The sequence below is a fragment of the Lissotriton vulgaris genome, chromosome 9 (genome assembly GCF_964263255.1).
Source record: "Lissotriton vulgaris chromosome 9, aLisVul1.2, whole genome shotgun sequence".
Taxonomy (NCBI): domain Eukaryota; kingdom Metazoa; phylum Chordata; class Amphibia; order Caudata; family Salamandridae; genus Lissotriton; species Lissotriton vulgaris.
Window position 1 is genome coordinate 906,030,282 of NC_141697.1, and position 25,339 is coordinate 906,055,620.

A 25,339-nucleotide genomic window follows, 5' to 3' on the forward strand; every position below is an offset into this window, starting at 1 on the left:
CATTGCATATGGAACAGAGGAAGACTGCAGAATCTTTTTTGCCGGCACAAATTCTCTACAGGCCGCCTGTACTGCCGGAGTGAAATCTGGAAAAAAGGACAGGTTATTTCCTTTGTGATTGATAGGACTCTAGGCTCTGGCTTCACGTAGTATAGGATCTCTGTCCACATAACTAAGAAGGCTTGCAATGATTGGGCGCGGCGGCGCGCCTGGTTTGGGCCGGAGACCAAGAGACCAGTGTGCTCTCAAAAACTATCATGACAGCAGACAGCACAGGGCCAAAATATTTTGATATTGCTGTCGATTACGGGAAGCAAATTATACGAAGGTTGTTCCAGTGGGAAACACGCCTCCAAATCTTCGTTCTTCGCCTTTATAACTTCAAGTACTTTCTCCATATGCAAAATCTGAGTCCACGATTCAGCCTGAGAATCTTGTGTATCCGATAATCTATTCTCCAGAAAATCGAACCTGATTTCATGTGCGTCCACCTTCTTCTTTACCACTTCTAAACTGGATGTGGGCGCATCAATCTTACTGTCAATGGTTTTCAAGCCGGAGCACAACTCCAGTAGTATAGATCTCGTGTCGTCCTCCGGACACTCCGATGTGTCCGATGTCCCTTGCATCGCAGCGAGCTCAGCCATGGTCTCCGTAGCGCATGTGTTGTGCTTGATTTCAAATGGAAGTTTTGGCTGTTTGGGGTCAGGTTTTCCCATGGTGTCAGAACTTTCTAGTCACAGCGCAAACACCAGCCGCACGCTGTTGCCTCCGCACCCAAGCCGCAGGAGCGTGGCGCCCTCCTCTCAGTCCCAGGCGCCCGATCGGCTTATGGGCTGTCTTCAGGCAGATTTTGCTCTTGTGCGCCCCACTTGATGCAACCAGACCCCCAAAAGAATAGCCTCAGTGTCTGTACAATGTGCCGGTGATCTATGCGCCGGTGATCTACGTGCCAGCTCCCGCACCGCAGACCATACAGTTCAAAGGTATTCCCACCCTTCCAGGCCGCCTCAGCGCCAATTCAGCCCAGGAGCAGTGCCACAGGGCAACACAGTGTCGTCTCCACCGCAGGTCCCAACGCTCTCCTGCCCACAGCGCAGCGCAGAATCCAATATGGTCGAGCAGTTCGCTACAGCACTCGTGTCATGGGGTCATTCTGCCACCAAAGTTTCAGCCCTCAATCGATAGGCCAGGGTCTAGGCCCGGCAGCGCGCCAGCCTAGCAACCCCTAAAAGACCCAGCTCGCAGGGCAGAGCACCAACCCCCGGCCTCAGGCAACTCCGGCTCGCCAAAGCAGGCCAGTCATCCCCCAAGGTCCACCCGTCTGCACCCCCGCGCCTGTAGCAGAGTGATCAGGCCGCGTACCCCTCTGGTGGGGGAGTAGGCGCGGCCCCAGTACCCCGCCAGGCCCAGCCAGCCCACGCCACCAGGCCCAGGCCCCACAAGGGCAGGAGCCTGAGTTTGCCCAGGCTAGCAGCGTGGCCCCGCCCAGACCCGACACAGCAAGCGGCCCCCGCCTCACTCGCCTCACTCACCGCCTCAGGCCTCCGGGGTGGGCACCACACCAGCCGGTAGCAGAATATCCCTGCAGGACTCAAGGCACAGCCGATCCGCAGTGCAGATCACGTCAATCCGCCGATGCGCTCCCTCGGCTACCAGCGCCTCAGTTCCCGGCGCCCTCTGGATCCGTTGGCAGGGTCACAGTTCAAGTCAGCTGCAGCAATCGCGGTCCGGACTGATATTTACAGGAGCCGCATTCCAAGCCACTAGGACGTGCTACTCCGCACGCATGGCTCTTCAAGGCTCAACACTTTAACTCTGTACACAGCAAGGCCACCATTTCCTCACGGGCATCGCCACTGCGTCACCGCTCAGCTCGTCAGGTTCCCGCTGACCAAGGGAGACGAGAATGCCGCTGAGTATGCCCGATGCATTTACCAGTCTTTATTTCAAGTTTTTACTGGTGCAGGTGTTCTTAATCGTTGGTATTTGTCGCATATTTGAGCCTGGTCTACGGAGCTCCCTCACCAGGCAGCCATTCATTAACACGCCGTAGCCACGCCACCTAGCATGTGGGATACTTGCAAAAGTTGTAGGAGAAAGCTGTCCAAGTAAACGGCGTCTCTGATCATTAAAGCAAGCTTTTTATAAGTCAAACGTATTACACTGAACATATGTTACACGACATATTCGATTTGCTACTGCTGGTTTTTTTTCCACGTTGACTTACCAGCATTTTCCAGATCATCCCTCATCTCCTCTACTGATCAAATTAAAGTGTGATGACCTTGTTTCTCTAGATTATTTTCAGATACATTTTGGAGCAGATCCTGGGTTTCACCATGTCTTGATTAAAATAGGAGAATCACCTCTGATTCAGTCACCTGCAGAATACCTGCACTACTATCAGTAACTTACATGTATGGTCCGATCAAGTCTTGCACCACCATTTCAATTGTTGTACAGGTAAAGTGATTACATTCTATTGAGTTCTGAACTCGAAACTTGAGGGCAATCAAATCCGGGTTTTAGACACTTGGTTATATCAAAACTACATCAAGTTGGGCTTTTAAGAAATGGTTAGACCATACTAGACTGCAAGCTATCCTTGTTTTTTTCCTCAAATTCCAACTTCACACTAACCATTGGCCACTTGTACCCCAAACCAGAATACCCAACTTACGACCCATTTAATCAGCCCCCTCCCCTTTATTTTCCATTTTGTGTTGGCATCTTACAAACCACTGCAATAATTTTATTTCTGCACATGCCTTACTCCCTTCTCCATCCTCTTCTTTTAGACTATTTGGCTGTTGCTTATTTTATTTAGCTATACTAACTTGACAGCAGACCGCAAGTTCATGTAACATATGAAGCATCCAGATATCTCTTACACTTCTGTAAAAGCAGTTTGAAATTAATGGCAGTACTTAGCTATATCCTAATAATATTAGAAACGTATTCCAGTAGATCATGCACAAAATATGGACTACTGCATTTCAAAATTATTTCACCATGAATTTAAAAATCTGCATACTTATCCACATTTTAATATAATACCTATTTAATGAATTTATAGTTCACAAAAAAAAATATTCATTTAAAAAAGGCTTCCGCATTGGATTTCTAAAATTCAAAAAGACAAACGTGTGTGATTGGGTGGTTGAGTAGCTGCCATAACAGAGGATACATCTTCATAAATAGTCAGTGGCATGCCAAAAGCCAAGGATAACATAGAAAAGTGAAGCCCGTCCACAAACTGATTAATGGACAGAGGTCTCTTCAATGTGTGAAGGAAACCCAAGCAAGTCAAAAGGGCACTCACTAAACATCCCCCTGAAAACATCTCCAACTAAATCAAATGCTGCACTCTGGGTTCTAAATTAATTAAAAAGTAAAGTCAAATGATTCAAACACTTTAATCGTTTGTTCATCAAATGGATTGTCAGCTACCTAAAATCCTATATATTTATGTGCAGGTGCCATAAGAATTGTAATCTGATCCCTTCTTCAGAATGTAGGGTTCATTCTCTGAGCTTTTGATAAAGCTAGTCTCTACTCACTAATACAACATAAAGTGAGACTGAACAATCAAATCACCTGCTTAAGAGTGTCAACATAAAGTGGATCTATCCCACCTAATAGTACCAGCCTTGAAGTTAATCAGCCAGAATCAAAATCCCCACCAGGAACTCCCTCTTTATTAGCTGGTCCATATTTCCACCCTCATGCCATGGCTCTAAGGTAAGCCTAATGCATTGGGGTCTCCCTTCAATTTAAAATTTTTATTTACCTCACAAATAAATCTCAACATAAGTAGTGGAAAAACTGCACCCTTAAACAAAGCATGACTGACAACCAATACCTCCATGCTACTATTAATTGATGCTCCAACATGAGCTACCCCATCCCATATATTTCCATATAACATATTATATAAAATCATAACATATCCATGCATCCCTTCATGTTGCTATCTTTACTTTTTTCATCCCTTCCTTATTTCCTCCTTTCTTTCCTTCATTCTTGCTTTCCTTATGTCGTTACTTACTTCCTTATGTTCCATCTCATCTTCCTTCTTCCCTGCCTTCGTTTTACTTATTTCCTTCTGTCTTTCCTTCATTCTTCTTGCTTTTTTTCTCTTAGTTCCTTCATTCTTGCTTTGTTTTCTTGGTTCCTTCCTTCTATTTTGCTTTCTGTCCTTCCTTCCTTCTTTACTCTTTCCATTCTTCTTTTTCTTTGTTCTTCTTTCCCTTTTGGTCCTTTGTTCTGCCCTTCCTTTCTTTTCTTCTTTTCTTCCTTCCTTCCTTCTTTTCTCTTCCATTCTTCTTAATTTCTTTCCTTATTTCTGAAAGGAAAGAGGCTGGCACCCACTACTATCCCAACTGATGTTTTAAGTCTCTGTTAGTCAAGACCTTTTTATTTTACTAAATATTATATGTATAATATACTTACATGTAGGAGTTTTTAGCCAGGTGTCACCTGTTAGTCTGTGATTATGCCATTCACATTTTTCTTCCAACCACTCCAGCATGCAACAAAGGGCTATGTGTCAGCACACTACAGTCACTGGCTCACTTTACTATGACTTATTGAATGCTGCCACACACAAGGAACACATCCACACATAAAGTAGTTCCTTTCAGTGGCAAGGAGTTCTATGGTAATGTCTGCTGTTTTGAAACCAAAAAAAGAAAAGATTAGGCGGCAGCCAAAGTTTCTTTTCTTTGGCTTGGTGAAGGCCTGGCTGCTTCTTGAACAATAACATTTTATGAAAACCATGAAAAAACAACGCAAGAATTGCCAAAAGGCTGACGGCCAACTCCAGGCCTATTGACTTTCCTAACGCTCATTGTAAATATGCTATTACCACTAACATACCTCAATTTAAAGTGCAAAAGAGTGGAATACAACCAAGATGGTTCACAATAATCCTATCTCTTACAGCCTAACATTGCAGCACATTTGCCCTCTGTATGCCATTTGGGATTTCATTATGGATCCAACACAAAATGCCAATACTGTCAGATATTTTCAAATACACTTGCTTTTTACCTGCATATGGACAAGACTGTATGCACAAAGGAATTTATCACATCAGAATAAATCAATTCAAATCTGCATTTTATTTGCACAAATTATTAGTTTTCTTATTTTTTTCAGAATCTTTTTCTTTTTAAGAAGGCTTTATGAAGCACATTACAAATACACAATACAGAACATCATCATGTCAAAGAATCACCTGTATATATCATTCACACCAGAAAAAACCTTGCAGTCATACTATAAACTCATTCACACACCTAACACTCTAAAAGGTAAAGAAACACAATTTATGTACAATTATCAGCAGTAGACCCCCCCCCCTTTGTTCTTGATAACACGTTTATCTCGTGGAAACCATAAGAGGACTAAACTAATTTGTACATCAAAGTGATTCATATGAAATTGTACATCTATGGTTTCCTTTCCATATACTGCTGATCATTGTACATAAATTGTGTTTCTTTACCTTTTAGAGTGTTAGGTGTGTGAATGAGTTTATAGTATGACTGCAAGGTTTTTTCTGGTGTGAATGATATATACAGGTGATTCTTTGACATGATGATGTTCTGTATTGTGTATTTGTAATGTGCTTCATAAAGCCTTCTTAAAAAGAAAAAGATTCTGAAAAAAATAAGAAAACTAATAATTTGTGCAAATAAAATGCAGATTTGAATTGATTTATTCTGATGTGATAAATTCCTTTGTGCATACAGTCTTGTCCATATGCAGGTAAAAAGCAAGTGTATTTGAAAATATCTGACAGTATTGGCATTTTGTGTTGGATCCATAGTTAAGGCAGGGTTTGGCCTTACTGTCTGGGAACCCATACCCAGTTTTGGTTTATCATTTGGGATTTCATAGCTCGACAAACCATACCAGATGGAAAAATTTGAACACTAATGTTTGGATACCTACACCACCACAACCAACCAGACCCAACCACAACACACCTGTGATCCTGGGTTGTCCTTGGCTGACTTATCAGCTGGACTGCTGGCCTTCTTTTTAGGGTCATCTGCACCAGCTTTGGGCTTTTCTGCTACTTCAGGAATCTGGAAGTCATTAAAATGTTATGTTAGTTGAGGAACAGCAGTTTTCACTGTCATGCCAACTAGAAACGTAGAAAGAATAATGAGAAATAATCATCACATGACACAATCAGGAACACTGAGCAACAAAGAATGTGTGATCTAACCAAAACCATTTGTTAATCAGATTACTACTCCTCACTGTGAAGGAAACGGGGGAAGTATATGGATCAGTCTTTATCCTTTCTCTTCTTCTGAATTCCCTTTTCCCTTGTTCCTTTTAGGTGTAATGGGTAGAGAATCAGAACCGGTGTATAGCAGTAGGGGGATGAGACAGGGCTGTCCCTGCTCCCCTTGCTATTTGTTATATACATCAACCCTGGTACCTGGTAATGTTGTGACAGAGTGATCGGATTACCTCTATGATATGCGGGCACAGGTTTTAGCTTATGCAGACGACATTGCGGTGGCAACTTCGGACCCAGCGCAAGCAGCCGTAGAGATAGAAAGTCTGGCCTATACATTTGGGGAGGTTTCAGGCTATAAACTGAATCTTACCAAAACACAGATTGTATATACCAAAATGGCATGCCCAGGAGATGCTCAGGTAACGGATGAAGCCAGGTATCTGAGTATCAAAATCAGGATGTCTTTGAGGTCAATTGGGGAGGTATTGTTTCTGGGATTCAACAGCAGCTTGATCAGTTGGAGTGCTTGCATCTCTCGCTGGTGGGGAGGTGGAATGTGCTCAAGTTGAGTATCCTTCCCAAAATTATGTACTACTTTAGGGTAGTACCTCTAGAGTTAACTGGAATACAACTGCAGAGAGTGCAATCTATAAGCAATAGGTTTTTATGGGGACAAAGGAAAGCTTGACGGGCGTTCAAGTTTATGATGCTACCACGTGACCTGGGGGCAAGGGCCATGCCCAATTTTACATTTTATTATTATGCATCTTTGATCCAAAATATGCGGATATTGTTAACAGGGGAAGATGTGGTATTGGTGGAAACACCATCAATATATCAGATGCTGCTGGGGGTAGAGGCTAGAATTTTTTTTTTAAGTTGTCTGAGCCAAGCTATTTAAAAAAAAAACTTTATTCAAGGAATTGGTGGCAGCATATAAGGCTTGGAAATTAATCCGAAAGAGGTTAGTTATTCCATGGATTGATTATTACACTCCGATAAATTCGCCGCTTATACTCTCCGCTATATTTTGGGATTTTTGGATGCAGAGATGGAGGGCTAAGGGGATTAGGCAATTAGGAGACTTATTTGAGTGTGGTGTACTAGCTTCATTTTCAGGCTTAGTTGACAGATTAGGACTCCAACAAAATGAATTCTTCAAGTATTTGCAAATTCGGGGTTTTTTATTCAAACATCACAAGCAGGAGGGAATGATCATTAATTCGCTAGTCAAGGCAATTAAACGAAGGGCAAGGATAGGGGTATTGTAAGATATACTAATTGATATACAACAGGATGATTTGGCTGCACAAGATAGTAAATTGTGTGATGGATTAGGACAGGAAGGTGTGTATATGCAGCAATCAATTGATATTGCAGGGAGAATTTTGATGTCAGCTAATCTGAAAGCCCAGCACTTCAAGACATTATTTAACTTGTATCATACACCAGAGAGGATGATGAAGTGGGGGGGCTCCAACGATGGGAAGTGTTTTAGATGTAGTGCGGAGAGGGCTGACATTGTGCATGTTTTTTAGGATTGTATCTCTCTTATGCAACTAAGGCGACACATAGACCTGTTTCTGTCTGGAATTACAGGGGTAGAATTCCATATAACAAAGGATGTAATGTTAACACGGGTTTGTCGATACCCTCAAGCTTGGTCAGCCAGGTTATCTGTTTAGATGTATTATATTCGCATTCGACACAGTGTCACACTCCATCCTTTTAAAGTCTCTCCAGTCGGCAGGAGTTGTAGGGCCCTCGTTAACTTGGTTGTCCTCCTTTCTCAGTGACCGTACATTTCAGGTTTTCTCTTCTAAATCTTCATCTACTATCAGGTCATCTGCGTACGGAGTTCCCCAGGGGTCCACTTTGAGCCCTGTGCTCTTTAACATCTACGTGAGACCCCTGGCATCTGTTGTGGAGGCAGGTTTATCCCTCTTCTCGTACGCCGATGACACGCATATTATCTTTTTCTTTGTCTTCTACTAAGGAAGGATCTTTCTCCTCCCTTCAGGTTGGCTTACGCCGGGTGTCGGAGTGGATGTGTGCTAATTTGTTGAAATTAAATGGAGAGTAGACCCAGGTTGTCATTTTAGGCAAACACAAGCACCTTTGGGGGCCCCAACACTGGCCATTGGAAATGGGCACTCTTCCTCAACCGGTTACCCAAGTTCGTAACCTGGGGTTTATTATTGACAACAGCCTCTCAATGCGTCAACATGTGGTTAGCGTTGCTTCCACCTGCTTTACCATTATAAGATGGTTGCGGAAGATTATCTGGATGCTTCCAGACCCCATAAAAAGAACGGTAGTCCAGGCGCTTGTCACCTCGCGCCTGGACTATGGGAACGTTCTGTACCTGGGGGGAAACCAGGAGGTGTTGGAGAAACTCCAGGTGGTCCAGAATTCCGCTGCCCGCCTTTTATGTCATATCCCAAGGAGATCTTCCATCGTTCCTGTTCTAGGGGATTTACACTGGCTCCGCATTTAGAGTCGCATCAAATTTAAAACCCTATGCCTTGTTTTTAAAATCAAACAAGGGTCAGCCCCTCTTTATCTTCAGGAGATTGTCCAGCCTCATGTCCCTCTCCGGCCCCTACGTTCAGCCTCCCAAGGTAATTTGGTAACACCGGTCTGTAGATTATCTAGAATGGGTGGTCGTACCTTCGCATTTCTCGGGCCCCAGATTATGGAATTCTCTTCCCCGGTCTAGGAGACAGGAACATGTCTATCTTAAGTTTCGGCGAGATCTTAAGACCTGTCTTTTTTCTCAGTGATTAGCTTCTGGTTATTCAGTTGCAGTAGTTGAACTACATGCGCCGGGAAACCCTGTCTAGGGTAGCTGTGCGCATTATAAATTTAATGAATAATAATATTTGTAGCAGCCACTGTGGCACAGCTCTGTGTTGCGTCAGCCAGGCTGCAACAGGATGCCCCTTTGTTCAAGATGTGGAGGGCCAAATTAATTTGCAATACAGTGTCTATTGCCTTAAAACAATGAAACGGAAAAAAACTGGGTATTCATATATGGGGCCCAATGATAGAACATTTGAACTAACTGTATCATTTTGTTAAATCTCCTTTGTGTATTTTCTTCATCGTCATGTTTATGTGCAGTGCTACCTTTATCCCATGATGTTGGACATAGCTTTTTTTTGCCATTTTCTCCGTTGCCCTGCTTTATATGGCTTGTGTTATTGCTGTGCAAACATCTATGTAACTAATTATGTTTTGGTAAATGCTATGGATTGAATACATTTTTTTTTTAAAGAATGTGTATACTTTAGCGTCTTTCCCAGACCGGGTACTAGCCAATGACTCTCCACACACACAGCTTAGCAGAACACGTCTTTATTCTTCGGCGTGTAACCGCTAACTCAACATTCTAAACCTCATTCACTTCACTACGCAGAACTGTGACGCAAGCGTTCGAGCAGACACCATTAGGAGCCACCGTCTTTATAAACTCACGAGACACTACATATACTTATTCACATTCTATTATGGCGTCCATTCAATTAATTTATAGTGGACAGAAAATGAATAAATAAAAAAAAATAAAAAAAGGCTTCAGCATTGGCTTCTATAGTACAAAAAAAAATCAAAGGTGTGGGATTCAGTGGATGAGATACCGCCATAATAGGGGCTACCGCTTCATAAATAATCATTGGCATGGCAAAAGCCAAAGAAAATAGAAATAGAAATTTGAAGCCCATACCCAAATGAATGGAAAGGCAGAGGAAGCACTGTCTTCTCAACATAAGGGAAACCCCAGCAAGTAAAAAGACCAATCACTAAGCAACTCTTTGAAAATATCCCCAACTAAACCAGATGCTCTGTAGCACTCCTGGTTCTAAATTAGCTAAAAGTATAGTAAAATGATTAAAAGAGATTAAGTTATATTTGTTAATATGTCTAGCAGTCTCTTTTCCCATGTAATGGATTGTCACCTACCTAAAAATCTCTCAACTTATGTGAAGGTGCCATATTAAATGTAATCTGGACCCTTCGTCAGCACATATGTTTCTTCTTCTGAGCTTTTGAAATAGGTAGTCACCACTCAGTAATCCACTATAAGGTGTGAGACTGATCAGTCAAGCCAGCTGCCTAGTGTGTCACGATAAAGTGAATCCATGCCACCTAACAGTATCAGCTTTCCAGGTAATCAGCCAGAATCTAATTTCCCAGCAGTAACTCTCTCGTTACTAACTGCTCCACATTTCACCCTCACTCCTCTGAAGTAAGCCTAATGCTAAAATACATCAGAGTCTTACTTCTATTTCAAATCTTTATTTGCCTCACAAATAAATCTCAAAAGAACAAGAAAAGAAAAGAAACAAGAAAAAGTGCCTTATTGAACAAAACAAGGCTGACAACCAGTACCTCCATGCTACTCCTAATTGACATGAGCTACCCCACCCATTTTATTCCACATAACATAAAATTATATACAATTATAACCTATGCATGCATCCATCCGTCACTGTTTCTCCTATTTCTTTGGGTAGGATGTAAGCATCTTAGGGTCAGGTGTTAGGGTCCCTCCCTTAATAATGTTTGGTAGCCTATGGCTCATGCTCTTTCTCATCCTCCTGCTCTCCCTTGAGCCCAGCCACTTAACAAACTGCTCTTGAGCTGATGCGAACTTGTTGAGTTAATGTATTTACCATCTTCTCAGCGTTCCAGCTACGTTTCATCTTTTCTACGCCTACTCTGTCTGCAAAGTTACATCCATCCATTTAACAGAGGGAGCCCAGCAACAGAGCCTCAATGACAAGGACATCTGAGCAACAGAGAATGCAAGAAAGGGACATGCCAACTACATGGAGACAAAAAGACACAAACTTAAGATAACATGTTTACAGTAAATCATCAAAGTATTAACATAATAGCCACAAACAGAGGAAGAACAAAGACTCTGACCAACAACCACTTAGGTCTTTTTGAAGGTCGAGATGATTCATCATCCTTACACAATCACATGGGCCTAGCGGATATGGCTTGGGTCGAGCGAACAATGAGAATATTGAGTTGCGCCCCTCCCTACAGAGAACACTCAAAAGGTAAACCATCACACAGGTGGGTGCCCTCAAAAACAATAAGAAATTAGCAAATGCCATGAAGTACTAAAGCAGACTCATAAGAGAACACAACCCACTAAAAAACCACTTCAATCAAGAACTATAAACCTACCTCTGCGAGGCACCACCTCCACCCCGCACACTGATTCCTACAAACACATGCCGAATCTATATTAGAGTAGCCGTGTTTACAAGACCGAGGTGGAGCTGTGTCCATTAACATAGCACGGTATAGATACAATGGGGGAACATGGTGTCCCTCAGAACCTGGGTAAGTATATGTTAAGGTACAATGGCTCTGTTGGGATGAAAGCAATTACATCACTACTAAGGACAAATCTTGTAAAGAATACTTAATGTGACTATCTGCGTAATCAATATGCCAGAGTGTACAAATGGGATAGATCCCAGCGAGCAACAGCACAGATATTGGAACACAATAATACAACAGAAAAGACTCAAAATTGCTTTAAATTTTTTTATTTAAAAAAATTTCAAAATATTTTAGAAGAACATTTTTCAAGGGCTGTCCAGGTGAGGCATAATTATAAAGTGACCAGTGTGTCAAAGTGACAGTGGGACCTCGGTGCTGGTAGTGCAGTGCATATATATATATATATATATATATATATACACAAGTGAAGCTATATATAAGTATGTAAAAGTTGAAGAATGGTCAGAACAACAACGGAAACAATATCTCTGGTTGTAGCGGGACCTCTCAATGGTATACACCAAGAAATTTGTTTAAGACTGACCCATGTATTATTATCGACAATCTGCACTTGTCAGGATGGCTCAGGTAGGTAGAATCTATGAGATGAGGTTAAAGGAGTAAATCCACATTAAAACAACACATCATTATTGAACAAATCCGGACTTTATTCCTAGGTCATGTTGGCAATTAATCAGTGCAACGGGTAACGGTTCAGAATAGATCCAGGCAAAAAGTCTGTTTGTGTCAGTGCATCTCAATCAACAGTCCTAAAACACTGGATTTACTCCTTTAACCTCATCTCAGAGATTCTACTTACCTGAGCCTTCCTGACAAGTGCAGATCTTTCTGGCAGCCCCCACCCAGCAAGGGACGCCAAGGGATACCTCCCACTTGTTGGGCTGTCTTTTTGTCCTGAAGACGACCCGTTATGACACACCATTAACGCATTATCAGGGTTGAAACGTCGACTATAATACATGGCCCAGTCTTAACCTCTTCCATGCTCGTGACGGCCGGGGGCAGTCACGAGTCACGATGAGCGTGTGCGCAGGACAGCCCCCGCCAGTCCGAATCCCCGCCCACTAACGGAAACAACCTCACAGAACGGAAATTCCCCGTGCACGAAAGGGGTTAAACAAATCTCTTGGTGTATACCATTGAGCGGTCCTGCCACAACCAGAGATATTGTTTCCGTTGTTGTTCTGACCATTCTTCAACTTGTACATACTTGTATATAGCTTCACTCTTGTATATATGCACTGCACTACCAGCACCGAGCACCCACTGTCACTTTGATACACTAGTCACTTTATAATTATAAAGAAACTATGGTACTTTAGAGATGATAGACTTCTCCTGCACCGTAAGGGCCGAGAGAGATTCTCTAAAGGGAGTACGTCCTCCTGAACTAAACACTAATCCACAGAAAGTACGCCACAGTTTTGTTAGCAGTGTTTTTAGGTTCTCTCACACTAACACTAGTTAGTTAGACATGGGAAGGTTTTTATAAGCATCCTAGTTGCTACTCACTAGATTGTGAGGAAGGAAACAATTCCTTTGTTTAAATTACCCTCACACACTCTAGTAGTGTCACGCTTCATCATCAGGTCACCCTGACTCCTAGAGGTCAGGGAGGGCTCAACCATTTTCCAGGAAGCTCTTAGCAAGATGTGACTAGGGGTTGTAAAGATTAAAAATCCTCAAACAGATCCCAGAATCTCTTTATTATTGGAACTGTCAGGGATATTAAAATATGAATTTACAGGGGGTCGAGTGGAGTTTTATGGTCCTACAACCCTAGTGGCGACATGTATCAGTCCAAACTTGGCCTAATAAGGTCCTGGACTTTCATCAGGGCAAAACAAAAAGAGGGTTGGTATTGGGTGATCCTCCCAGGTTCTTGCGTACAGGATGAAACCTACCCATTTATATGTTAAAAAGGGGCAGATAGCTGCTCCTTGTGAAGAGCACGAGATTAGTTATCCTGCTCTTTGTGTGTATCTAAACTCCATCCCACTTAGGGAGTGTGTTTGCATCACTGGGAACCGCAGCGTGTTGGGGATAGCCCTGTAGTCAAACTTTCTTCAAGGGTCCTGCCCCGTAATCCCACCTACTTGGTCCGATTCCCCGGGCTTGACAGCACTTGAAACTTTTTCTTCTAAAAAGGTTTTGAAAAATTAAAAAATAGCAAATAATAATAACTTTTGAAAGCAATTTGGAGTCTTTTCTGTTGTATTGTTGTGTTCCAATATCTGTGCTGTTGCGTGCTGGGATCTATCCTATTTGTACTCTCTGGCATATTGATTACGCAGATAGTCACACTAAGTATTCTTAACAAGATTTCATTACAAGACCGGAGGCTACCATTATGCTTATATCTTTTAATGCAGACCCAAGCAGCTGCATATGTCACAAAGCAATAGTTCTATATAGGAACATTCTGAACCAAACAATAGCAGTAAGCACTAGGCAATCAGCCTATTTTAAATGCGGCTCCAAGCAGATAAGTCAATCTCTTTTTACTTTCTGAAACGTTCTGTGTTTTTTGCCTTTATGTTATTTCTTGTTTAATATTTCTATGCCTCTGTTTTATCTTTGTTAATATACTTATACCATAACCATTTATTTCTCCCTACGGCGAGTTTTCACGCTTTTTCCCTGGTTTTTTCTCCACCTTTCTCAACCGTTGGTTTGAACCCTCCCTCATGTTCGGTCTTCGGACCTCCAATTTACGGAGGTCGGCTTCCGTCCTCCTTTCCCTCTCGTTTCTCCTCATTTTTTTGTTTGAATACTCGCGCTGTTTTGCGCATTTTGTTTCGCCACGCGCTCACCGTTTCCCACGCGTGTGTCTCCGTTTAATATCCTTGACCGCCTATTCCTCTTGACCAGCACTTCACCGCTCGCGCCACTTTTAAACACGGCGATCCTTCCTCGCTTAGATTGGAGGAAGAACCCTCTGCAACGTACAAGCTACGTCGTGTTGTTGCTGGGGAACTTTCTTCTAACCACGGGCTCACAATGCCCATTTCCTAACGTTCAGCTAATCGCGCTCGATATTGTGCAGTTTAACGAGGCGATCGGCTGTTTATTCATCCTGGCAGTTACTGAGGGACCCGTTTTACCTGTTTTTTGGCTTCTTGCACAATTAATACTTACCAGTTTTAATCTTTATAATTTATTTAAATCGGCTTCACTCACCCTATTTAGTTTTTTGACCGTTGAAACCTCCTATTGGACTCTTGAAACCCCCAAATATATATATAAAAAAAGGGGGGGTTATATTGATTATATTTATTATATATTGATTAAAAAATATATATATATATAAGGGGGTTCTGTTTGATACCTTTTCTGTACTTGGCCAGATAACTCTCTTTTGAACAGAAAGAACCTTTCTTTAAAACTGGCTACTCTCCTTTGCTTGATTTCATGTCGAAGAGTCTCTGATGTTAAAGCTCTAGATATTTCCTACAGATCTTATGATATGTTTGGAGGTAATTTGAACTGCATAGAAGAACCAAGACTATGTCTAATTCTATTTTCTATCCACGCTTTGACATATGCAATAAACTTTGTGTTGTTCGCTACATGAAAGAATACGATCATCTGAGAATGAACTCTCTTCGCCCTTCTGTTGTGAGTCAATTGCTGATCTCCTTTGTTAAACCTCACAAAGGTATTTCTTCTGCTTCCATTGCAAGATGGGTTAAAATTGTTATGGGCCTTGCAGGTGTCGATCTGGGTCTCTTCAAACCTCATTTCATCAGAGGTGCTATGGCCAGTAAGTCATTCTGGTCAGGTGGTAAGTTGGATGATATACTTAAAGCTGCTGATTGGTCTAGTTCTAGGACTTTTGCTCATCACTATTGCAAACCAATCACTCATATGTCTGATGTTGTTTTACATGGCTACCACCATGCATAATGGTAGCCTCCGGTCTTGTAATGAAATTGCGATTCTCCTATTAACATGACTAGAGAATCTGGATTTCATTAAAGACGCGGAGGTTAACATTATCCCTTCCACCCTTCCCTTGGGTGGTTGATGATTGTTTTTGGTTCATTGTTTAACTCCTATGATATGTTTATTTGAATTCTTAACTTGCACTTATGTTCTTATGTTCCTTTGCAGGATTGATCACTTATGTTCTTATGTTCCTTTGCAGGTTTGATCTTTGTTTATATTCCTGGTTATATTTTTCTTTTCAGATAACCTCTTGTGAGTTCAAGTTTGTGACTCATTTTCTACGGATCTTGGAGGTTTTGTCCATCCTTCTTTCTTCAAGTTGTGAAGTTTCGTTGACCCTTCGTTGAAGTTTTTCTTGGGACATTTCCTTTCTCCTTTGCACAACATTTAAAAGAGGCTGATTGCCTAGTGCTTACTGCTATTGTTTGGTTCAAAATGTTCTTATATGGAACTATTGCTTTGTGACATATGCGGCTGCTTGGGTCTGCATTAAAAGATATAAGAATAATGTTAGCCTCCGTGTCTTAACCCCTTAAGTGCTGCCTCGGTGCATTGGCCGACGGCAGCACTACCTCCCCAGTGCTGCGCACGACCATTGGACGTCCATTCAGCACTAGTTCCAATGGACAGCGCAGCACTGGGGAGGAATGTTTAATAGCATCTATGAGGTTAAATGAAATCCAGATTCTCTAGTCATGTTAATAGGAGAATCGCAATTCGTCCTTATTAGTGATGTAATTGCTTTCTTCCCGACAGAGCCATTGTAGCTTACATTACATAGCACAGCAGCACACGTCTGTAAACGGTCCTAGCCCCTACCCAGTCCCCGCCTACCTGAAAAAAGTGCTATAACGTTGCCAGCGCTTGCTGCATCATAACGCTTCTTTTCCTAAAATGTATCCATGATGCACAGCAGCTGCTCAGCTGCAAGACATGGCTAAAACACATTGACAAAGCTAATAGCTCGCACATAGACGAGACCTACTGGCTTTGACAATGATGGTTATTTCTTTCCTTCCATCTTTTCTTCCTTCCTTCTTTTCTTTCTTCCTTTTATCCCTTCCATACTTTTCTTTTTTACCTTCCTTTATACTTGCTATGTTTCTGTTGCTCCGTCCTTCCTTTTTTCTTTTCTTCTTTCGTTCTTTCCTTTGTTCATTGCTTTTTTCTTTCTTGATCTGTCCTACCATCTTTGTCCTTCCTTCTGTAGCTCTTCCTTCCATCTTTCCTCTTAGCTTTCTTTCTTGCCTTATTTCTCAAAGTCAAGATGCTAGAAGCCAATACTAGAACAATTGACTTTTTTAGCTCTTGGTTAGCCAAGCCCTTTTGATGTTAGCAAAATCATGTGCATAACAAACTTACATGTAGGGATATTTAGGCAGACATCATCCATTAGTCGATGGTTACGTCATTCACATTTTTCTTCCATCCACCTCAGCATGCCACAAAAGGGCAAAAGTGTCAGCCCACTTCAGCCATAGCCTTACTTTGCTATGACTTATGGCATGCTGCCCTTTCAAATGAGTATATCCACACACTAAGTAATACTCTCCAGTGCCAGGGAGTTCTAGGGTTATGTCTGCTTTTGAGACCCAAACTTTTTTTGCTTTTAGTCAATTCTTCTGGGGATTGATGACAACCGATAAAGTTTTACAAAAAACATAAAAAACAAAATATGTAAATATGCCATTACCACTAATATACCACAATGAGCAACTTAGAGGAATATAACCATATATAAACCAAAGTTGGTTCAAAATAATCCTATTACTGAGGTCCTACATTGCAGCACATTTGTCCCTACAGCCCATTTTGGATTTCATAGTTCAGCAAAATCATTTCAGATGCAAAAACGTAAACGCTAACATTTAGATACCTACACAACCTCAACAAACCAAGCTCAAACACAACAAACCTGTGATCCAGGGTTTTCCTTGGCTGGCTTATTTTCCTGACTACTGGGCTTCTTTTTAGAGTCGTCTTCAGCAGTGATGGGGTCTGTTGCTCCTTCAGGATTCTGGAAGTCATTAAAATATAATGTTAGTTGAGGAATATCAGATTTCCGTGGCACGCAGCCTCCACGCTATTTTCAGTTATTTCTCTCACCAACTTTTGCCTAATTTCAAAGCTGGACACTGGAAAGATGAAATTAATATTATGACATCACTAGACCGCAACGCAATCTAGAATATTGAGCAACAAATAATCTGATTTACAGTCAACACCACTTGTTAACAAGATTACTATGCCTCATTGTGTGGTAAAAAGAGGAAGTGAATGGATCAGTCATTATCCTTTCTCTCCTTCTGAATTCCCTTTTTCCTTGTTCCTTTTGGAATTCTTTTTTTTTTGCTTTCATCAGACACGTACCTCAGCTCTTTTGTGGGGTTCTCTTCTAAACTTTCAATAAAACCTCTAAAGCTTATCACTTTACGCGAGTCGGTCTTTAATTCGTTATGCAAGTTTCCCATGAAACTTTTACATTTTGTGGGTATTTCATAACCTTATTTTAATTCTGGGACTACTTTTACGTATTCTCCGACTTTATTGGGCCGATCAAATCTTTCCCTACGTGTCTTAGCCTTTTATCCTTGTGTAGGTCACTCTAATACACTTACTATGGATGCTTTAATCCTTCATCTATTCGTAACCCTCCCTTAACCACTTCCACTTTGTCTTTCTGTAAATAACTCTTTCTTTAGATCAATCTTCACTTTACCTATTGTGTCAGTTTCCCAATCACCCACTCCTCAATTCCCTTTCTGCTTTCACTTAACAGGTGTTTCTGGAACAAACTTTAATTAGGTCATTCATTTTGTGATCTCTATACCCTCTCCCTTTTTATGGGTCTATTAAAACGGTTAGGTCTAACTGGTTTCTCTTTTGCGAATCACGTTTTGCCCTTTTTCTGTATGTTTGATGTTTTATCACTTTTCATAAAATTCCATTTATAATCTATTTTTTATGTCTCTCTTTAATCCTCTTAGTGGGTCTCTTGCCTTTACACTGGGTTTAGCATCTGGGTTTAGCATCACTCTGTGACTTTTGTAGCTGTTAATTTTACCATGTAGGTCTCAGTTTACAGTTTCATTTTCCTGGCCATTCATTAATTCTAGAGCTCTTTCTACCGTTTCCAATTTCTGCGAGTTTCTGTCCTCGTTTCCAATTTCTGCGAGTTTCTGTCCTCTTTTTGTGGCTGTAGTTCCGCCATTTTCTCTTTGTATGTTTCTTTCCATCTGTTAAGCTTCCAATTCTGTAGCTCTCTTTTACAGTTTGTTTAGGTGTGTCTTTGCTCTCTTCTTATGGGTCTCATTTAACCCTTGCTCTTTTATGGATTTTTGTTTTATCCTAAGCTCTTGGGGCCACTAGTCACTTTCTCCTGTTGTAAATCACTTATTATGCTTTCCCAATTTCTGTTTCTCCTTTTATTGGTCCTCTCTCTTCACAGGATCTCTTTTTGTGGTTCTTTTAACCATTTTCTAGGTCCTTCTTTACCCATTCCATTTTTTGAAGGTGTATTTTTACCTTTTCTCTACGTCACTCTGTCGCCTTTAACTTTTTTTGATCTTTTTACGGGTCTCCTTTGTTACAATTTATTCGAGTTGGCTTTATCAATTTTTTTCTGTTAATCTTTTTAAAGGTCTTCTTATTTTATTGTTTTAGATTACTTTTTTATTGTAGACCTTTCCATTTAGTGGATCTCTCTTGCCTTATATTTTTTCCCACCTTACCTTTCCTCTTTGTAAAGATTATTACTTTACCTCTGCTTAACTGCTCCATTTACCGCAAGCGATTGTGTGGATCTCCGTCACTCCCTTTTTGGGTCTCTGTTTCATCTTTTGACTAGATCAATCAATACTGTGTGAGACTTTTTTGTAATCAATTTTATTGTTATTGATTTCCATCTATTTATAGTTTCACTTTTAATATGCCATTCTTATCTTTTCTTTCAGTCTATCTTTACCTAACTTAATTTTGTGGATCTGTCATGGACCATTTCTCTAAGCATTTTGTTGGTCTTGCTGGATAGTTTTTCTTTTTGTGGTTCCTTTGCCACAAAGTTCCTAGATTTTCGTCATTTACCTTGAAGCTTTCTTCAGTCTCTCGGTTGCGATTTCTCCAAGTATCTATGCCCTTTTGTCTATTTGTGAGTAGTTTTTACTAGGTAGCTCTCTTTTGAGGGTCTCTCATTACCATTCCGCCTTTGGATAGTCCTTATTATACCATTTCAATAAATGTGGTGTACTTCACATCCTTTTGTGAGTCTCATTATTAGTTTTTGTAATGTTAGTCACCATTTCATAGATCTGGATTTACCTTGCTTCTCATTGTGGGTCTCTCATTCATACTTTCTCTAGGTCTCTCTCTTCATCCTTTTACTTTTTGTGAGTCTGCATTTTACTCTTGGTCCTTCTATACTATTTCTTCCGTGGATAGCTCATTACCCTTCCCCACCTTGTGGACCTCTCTGTTACCCTTTGATTAAAGCTCTACATACCCTTCCTTTTTGTCACTCCTTTACAATTTCTCCTTTTACCCATCCTCTTTTTGTAAAAAAGATTTTCTATCTTCCTCTTTGCATCTTTCCTATATATTTTCATTAGATCTGTTTTTGTTTTTTATATTGTAACGTGTGTCAGTTTTACACTTTCCAATGGTCTCTAGCTTTTTCACCTTTGCGGAGTACAGATTTCTCTATATCCCATTTACTGATTCATGGGTTTCTTTTTACCATTTATTTAGCAGTCTCATTAACGAGTCTCATTGTGAATCACAATTCAGATGTTCTATTTTTTCAGTTGCCTTTCACCCTTTATATAGGTTTAATTTAATTGTGTCTGTTTTCTGTCTCTTGTTTACTGCTTGCTTTGCATCAGTTTACCCATTATCTGTTCATGAGTCTATTCTCTTTCTTTCGCTTGGTTTCAGTCTACCCCTAAATGCTTCGCGAGGTTATCTTACGCTGATGACTCACAACTTGTTATCTCCATCTGCAAGCAGCCTGAGGTCACAGCCGTTAAATTTCATGCTTGCCTATCCGAGATCATTACCTGGATGAACCATAATTTTTTGAAGATCAATACAGACAAAACGGAGGTGATAGAATTTGTTGGGGGATCCCCCGTGTGGAATGACTCATGATGGCCAGTCGAAGCTGGGAAGTGTCCGTCTCCCGTCTCTAAGGTTAGGAACCTTGGGGTCATCTTTGATGACAAGTAAAATTTCTCTGCCCAGGTTAAGTCTGACATCATCCTGTTTCTTTCTCCTAAAAACACTAGGAAAGATCTTCCCATTTATCTCATGTGAGCTTCAGAAGACAGTAATGGCGAGTCTCTTCCTGTCCAAATTTAGACTACTGTAATGCCCTGTTTATGGGCATAGATAAAACACAGATGTGAAAGCTCCAGTCTCTTCAGAATGCAGCAGCAAGGTTGATTCTGAATATTCCCAGGGGCTGCTCAACCTCAGCGGGCATTAAGTTGTTGGATTGCCTTCCAGTGCAGCAGCGTGTTGATTTTAAGGCCTTATGCTTGGTTCATAAGGAGCTTTACAGAGGAGGCGCCGACGAGGTTTCCAAACTATTTACGCCCTATACCCCTGCACAACTTCTAAGATCCACTAACCTAGGTCTACTCAAGACGACTAGGGTTAAGCGGGCAAGATGGGAAGGTAGGACATTATCCAACGGGGAAGCGCACCTATGGAATAGATTACCTCTGGCCATGAGATTCCAAGCTGACAGAAGGTTGTTCAGGAAGGACCTGAAGATGCTTCATTTTTGTCACTTAAGCTGTTGAAGTCTGCAGTCTCTGCATCCGCTCACACACATCAGCGCCAAGACGCCACTGCAATCGAGCGCTTTATAAACATTTATCCTATCCTATCCTATCCTATTAGTCTTGTTATTAACCTTTCCTTTTTGTGGTTTTTTTAGGTCTGCTTTTATCAGTTATCTTTTTGTGTACCAGTTAGTTACACATTTTCTAGGAATCCCCTTACCCTTTGCCATTAATAGATCTATAGGTCTTTAACCTTTCCTTATTGAGTCTTTTTATGTTTTCTTTCGGAGTGTTTTATATAATTTCTTTTTGAGTATATCTCCATTACACAGGTCTCTGCTTATCCATCCCCTTATTTTGACTCAGTTTACCCTTCTTTTTTAGGGCTCTTTCCTTAACCTCTCTCATTTTTGTGGATCAGTATGTTCCTTTCTCTTTCCTAAGGTCAACCCTTTTATTTATTTTTTATGGTTTTCCTTTTGAGGAGCTCTATTGACATCTCTTTAAGTCTCTTTTTATGGAACACAAGGATATGGGTTGAATTTTGTTTTTTCTGTTGTACTCTAGTTTCTAATTCACTTTGTAAACCCGATATTACCCATGCTATTTAGTAAATCTTGCTTGAACCTTTTAATTTTAAATATTCTCTACTCAATGGGCTTGTCTTTCTCTCAACACTTTTTAATGGCTATATTTCTTTTTTTCTCTAGGCCTGCATACAAAATCTACAACAGTGCATCTTTTTTCAACCTTCCCTTTACACAAAGCTCCTTTACCCAAATTCTCGGGTCACTCTTTACTCGGTTTTTTCAAGCTTTAAATGTTTTCTAGATCCATCATTACCTTTTATCTTTTTGTGAATCTGTTTCTAGAAACCTCCTTACCATTTCTCCTTTTGTTGATCTAACCTTAAATTCTCCTTTCACTGGTTTATTTTTACACTTTCTTCAGTCCTCTTGTTAGCATGTTTCTTTCTGTACATCACACACTACACTTCTTCTTTTGATGGCTTGTTTTGAACATATTTAACATAGTATTGTTTTTTTTTTCAATTCACTAGATTTCATTTTATCATCTGAATCCTTTCTTTATGCTTTTCCAAGTATCTTTTTTCCTTTTCCCATGCTCTTTTTTTTTTGCTTGCAGGTATCTTGCTATGCTTTCTTCAGTACTTTGGTCTATGTCTCGCTTCTTAAAAATCAGTTTATCCTTTCCATTATGGGCCTCCCTTTAACTCAAGTCTGTTTTGTAGGGCTCTCTTCTGTTTGCTTCTAGGGCTACCTGTACCTGCTGTTAACTCCTTTTCTTTTACCAGCTCTCCAAATCACCCTCTTCTATTTCCACTTCTTTTGGATCTCTTGTTACTCTTCCAGTTCATAGGACTTTTTTCTTTTCTTTTTAAACACTTCTTACGACGATCCTCTCTCTTTTGGCACCCTTTCTTTTTGTGATAGTCTTTCAGCCTTTCATTTTTTTACTAAGTCTCTTTTTAACCTTTCCTTTTTACTGGATTTCTGGCTTTGTTGTGTGTTTCTATTGTATCCTTTACATAGGCTTGCTTATACATCATCTCTTTTTGTGGGTAATGTTTTACCATCTAACCTTTTGAGAGACCTTTTAACCTTTCCCCAGTAACACCTTAACGTTGGACAGTTCACCATTTACCCACTCTGTTTTTATTGGTGTAATTATACCTAATGTTTTATCTATTTGCCCTCTCTCTTTTTGAGAATCACAAGAGAACATTTCTGGTTTCAAGTTCAATCTTTCAATAGGTAAATCTTCACGCTATCTTTTTCCAAGCAATGATTTACACTTTCATTGGATGTCTTTCTAAATCTGTCAGGAGTCAATACTATACCCTTTTTTAGATGGATCTTTATGTTTACACATTTTCTGAGGCCTTTTTCCAAGCTCTCTTATCCATTTTCCGGTTCATGGACTTTACCTTTATTCATGGTCTATTTTTACTCACTTTAGTAGTAATTTTACATTGTCTCTCTTTTGCCGACTTCTTTATCCCAGTTATTTTTGGGAATCTAGGTTTTACTTCCTCCCCAAGGCCTGTTTTGTCATTTCTCTACCTGGAAGTATCTATGACATCTTCTCGCTAGATTGCACTTCATCAATTTGTTTTGTAATTTTTTTTTATTCTAGGTTTCTTAATATTTCCTAGCTTTGTGTCTCTCATTACCATTTCCCTTTTTGTGTTTTTCAATTCACCCTTTTCTGTACTCTTCATCAGAGTCTTTTTGGTATTGGTAACTGCATCTTTTGGTCTCTCATTGCCCTGCCTTTCTTTTTTAATGTTTTCTTTAACCTTTTCCACAATCTGCTGTAAGCATTTCTCATATGAGGAAAAAATATTTCTACTTTACCATTTATGTATTTTTGAGGCCATCTTTAGGTTTCATTATGGGCCCCATGGGTACACTTGCAATAGGTCACTCTTTAATATTTAACTCTAGGCAAATCGCTCATACTTATTAAAAAGATTTCATTTGAAAGGTTCTCCCTTTGTAGGTCTCTCTTAGCCTACATATTGTTAAGACTTCAGAATTTAGGGTTCTCATGTCCCAGTTTCTTTTTCTGAATCATATTTTAGCTATTCTATTTGAGTCTCTTTTGTACCCTTTCTCTAGGTCTTACTTCAATCGCTCTTGTTTTACAGCTTCTCATTTACCCTTTTACTGGTCTCTGTGTTCTTTATGTATGATACCTCGATTACTCACTCTCTGTAGGTGTCTTAGCCTTTTAGGTTTTCACATATCTCAGTTTAGAGTCTATCTTCTGTTTACTACTACTTTAGGTCTTTTTTTACCAATCTCATTTTGCTAGTCTTTCCCGATTACCCTTTGCCATACACATCTTGACTATTTTAGACTGTGTAGATCTCCCCATGGATCTTTTTCCTCTTTCCAGATGTATGAGTGAGTTTTGGGACTGAGAGTTTGCAAAAGCTCAAAGGTGCCTCTTTTGCCTTTTTATGTCTATCTTTATTCACTCTGTTTTCTGCCTGCTCACGCTAGCCTATTTCTTGGTTTGTGTGCATCTCCTTTATACATTTGCTAGGTCTCACTTTACCCATTTAGTTTGCATGGATAAACCCTTAACATTTCTGTTACTAGTTTACCCTTAATGTAGACCTATCTTTTTCTCATCTTTTTGGGTGCCTTTTTTCATTCCTTTAACTGGATCTTTACTCTACTTCTGGCTCTCTCATGGCATTAAGACTGTCCTTCGAAACTTTAGCAAACACTCACTAATTTGTCTCAGGTAACAGTTGCCTAATTTTAATCCTTACCCAGTCAGTCAAATATCTTTATTTGGTTTATGAGCAACCATAAAAGCTAGAGAAAAACAGTATATATGAACAGTTGTAAAAACGTAATCCATTAAACACAAACAAGACTCATAAATATGTATAAAATCAATCATTAAAACCATTAAAAACTATTTCATTTTAAACACAATATTAAAAAGGGAATGTACATGATATAGTGTTTAAGTTAATTTTCTCAAGATTCTTACAGCTGCTGATAAAAAATTAGCGATGTTAAAAGTTTCCCAGACATCAGTCAACATTTGCAAATGGAGAAGGGCTGGTCTCACTTGCACGAAGCCCTTGTTACTTAGAATTGGGTGAATAAAACGTTTCCTAATGATAATCCTTACCCTTTTCCTAATCCACTTTTTTCCAGTTCTTTTTCTGGAGATCTACACTTACACTTTATCCTTCCTTTTGTTTCTCTTCTGTTCTTTATTTAGGCCTGCCTTTGACTCACATACTTGAGAGCATCTCTTCTATACACCCTTGGTCTTTCTTTTACTTTTTGCTAGTGACTCATGCATCTTTTCTCAAAGCTTCTATTTTACAATTTCTTCCTTTCAAGGATGTCCTTTCAATTTCATAGTCTCTTTTTATCCATTCATTGACTCTTTCGCTATTTTACCTTTTCTGTGAATTACATGTTACCTTTCCTTTTTTGCAGTCATTTCTCTTAACACTTCTATAGGTATATTGTAA

General features: G+C 40.2%; 1 protein-coding gene across 3 annotated transcripts in view; it reads right to left on the bottom strand.

Annotated features, from left to right (window-relative positions):
- The window catches only part of LOC147692482 (Golgi-pH regulating cation channel-like), a 543,103-nt gene that overhangs the window by 365,265 nt on the left and 152,499 nt on the right, over positions 1–25,339 (bottom strand). For all 3 annotated transcript variants that reach the window (XM_086938693.1, XM_086938691.1, XM_086938692.1), the window contains exons 6-7: positions 17,448–17,549; positions 5,997–6,098 (exon numbers count right to left, since the gene is read on the bottom strand). In XM_086938693.1, coding sequence (XP_086794819.1) covers positions 5,997–6,098; positions 17,448–17,549 — 204 coding nt within the window. The remainder of the gene's footprint in view (positions 1–5,996; positions 6,099–17,447; positions 17,550–25,339) is intronic.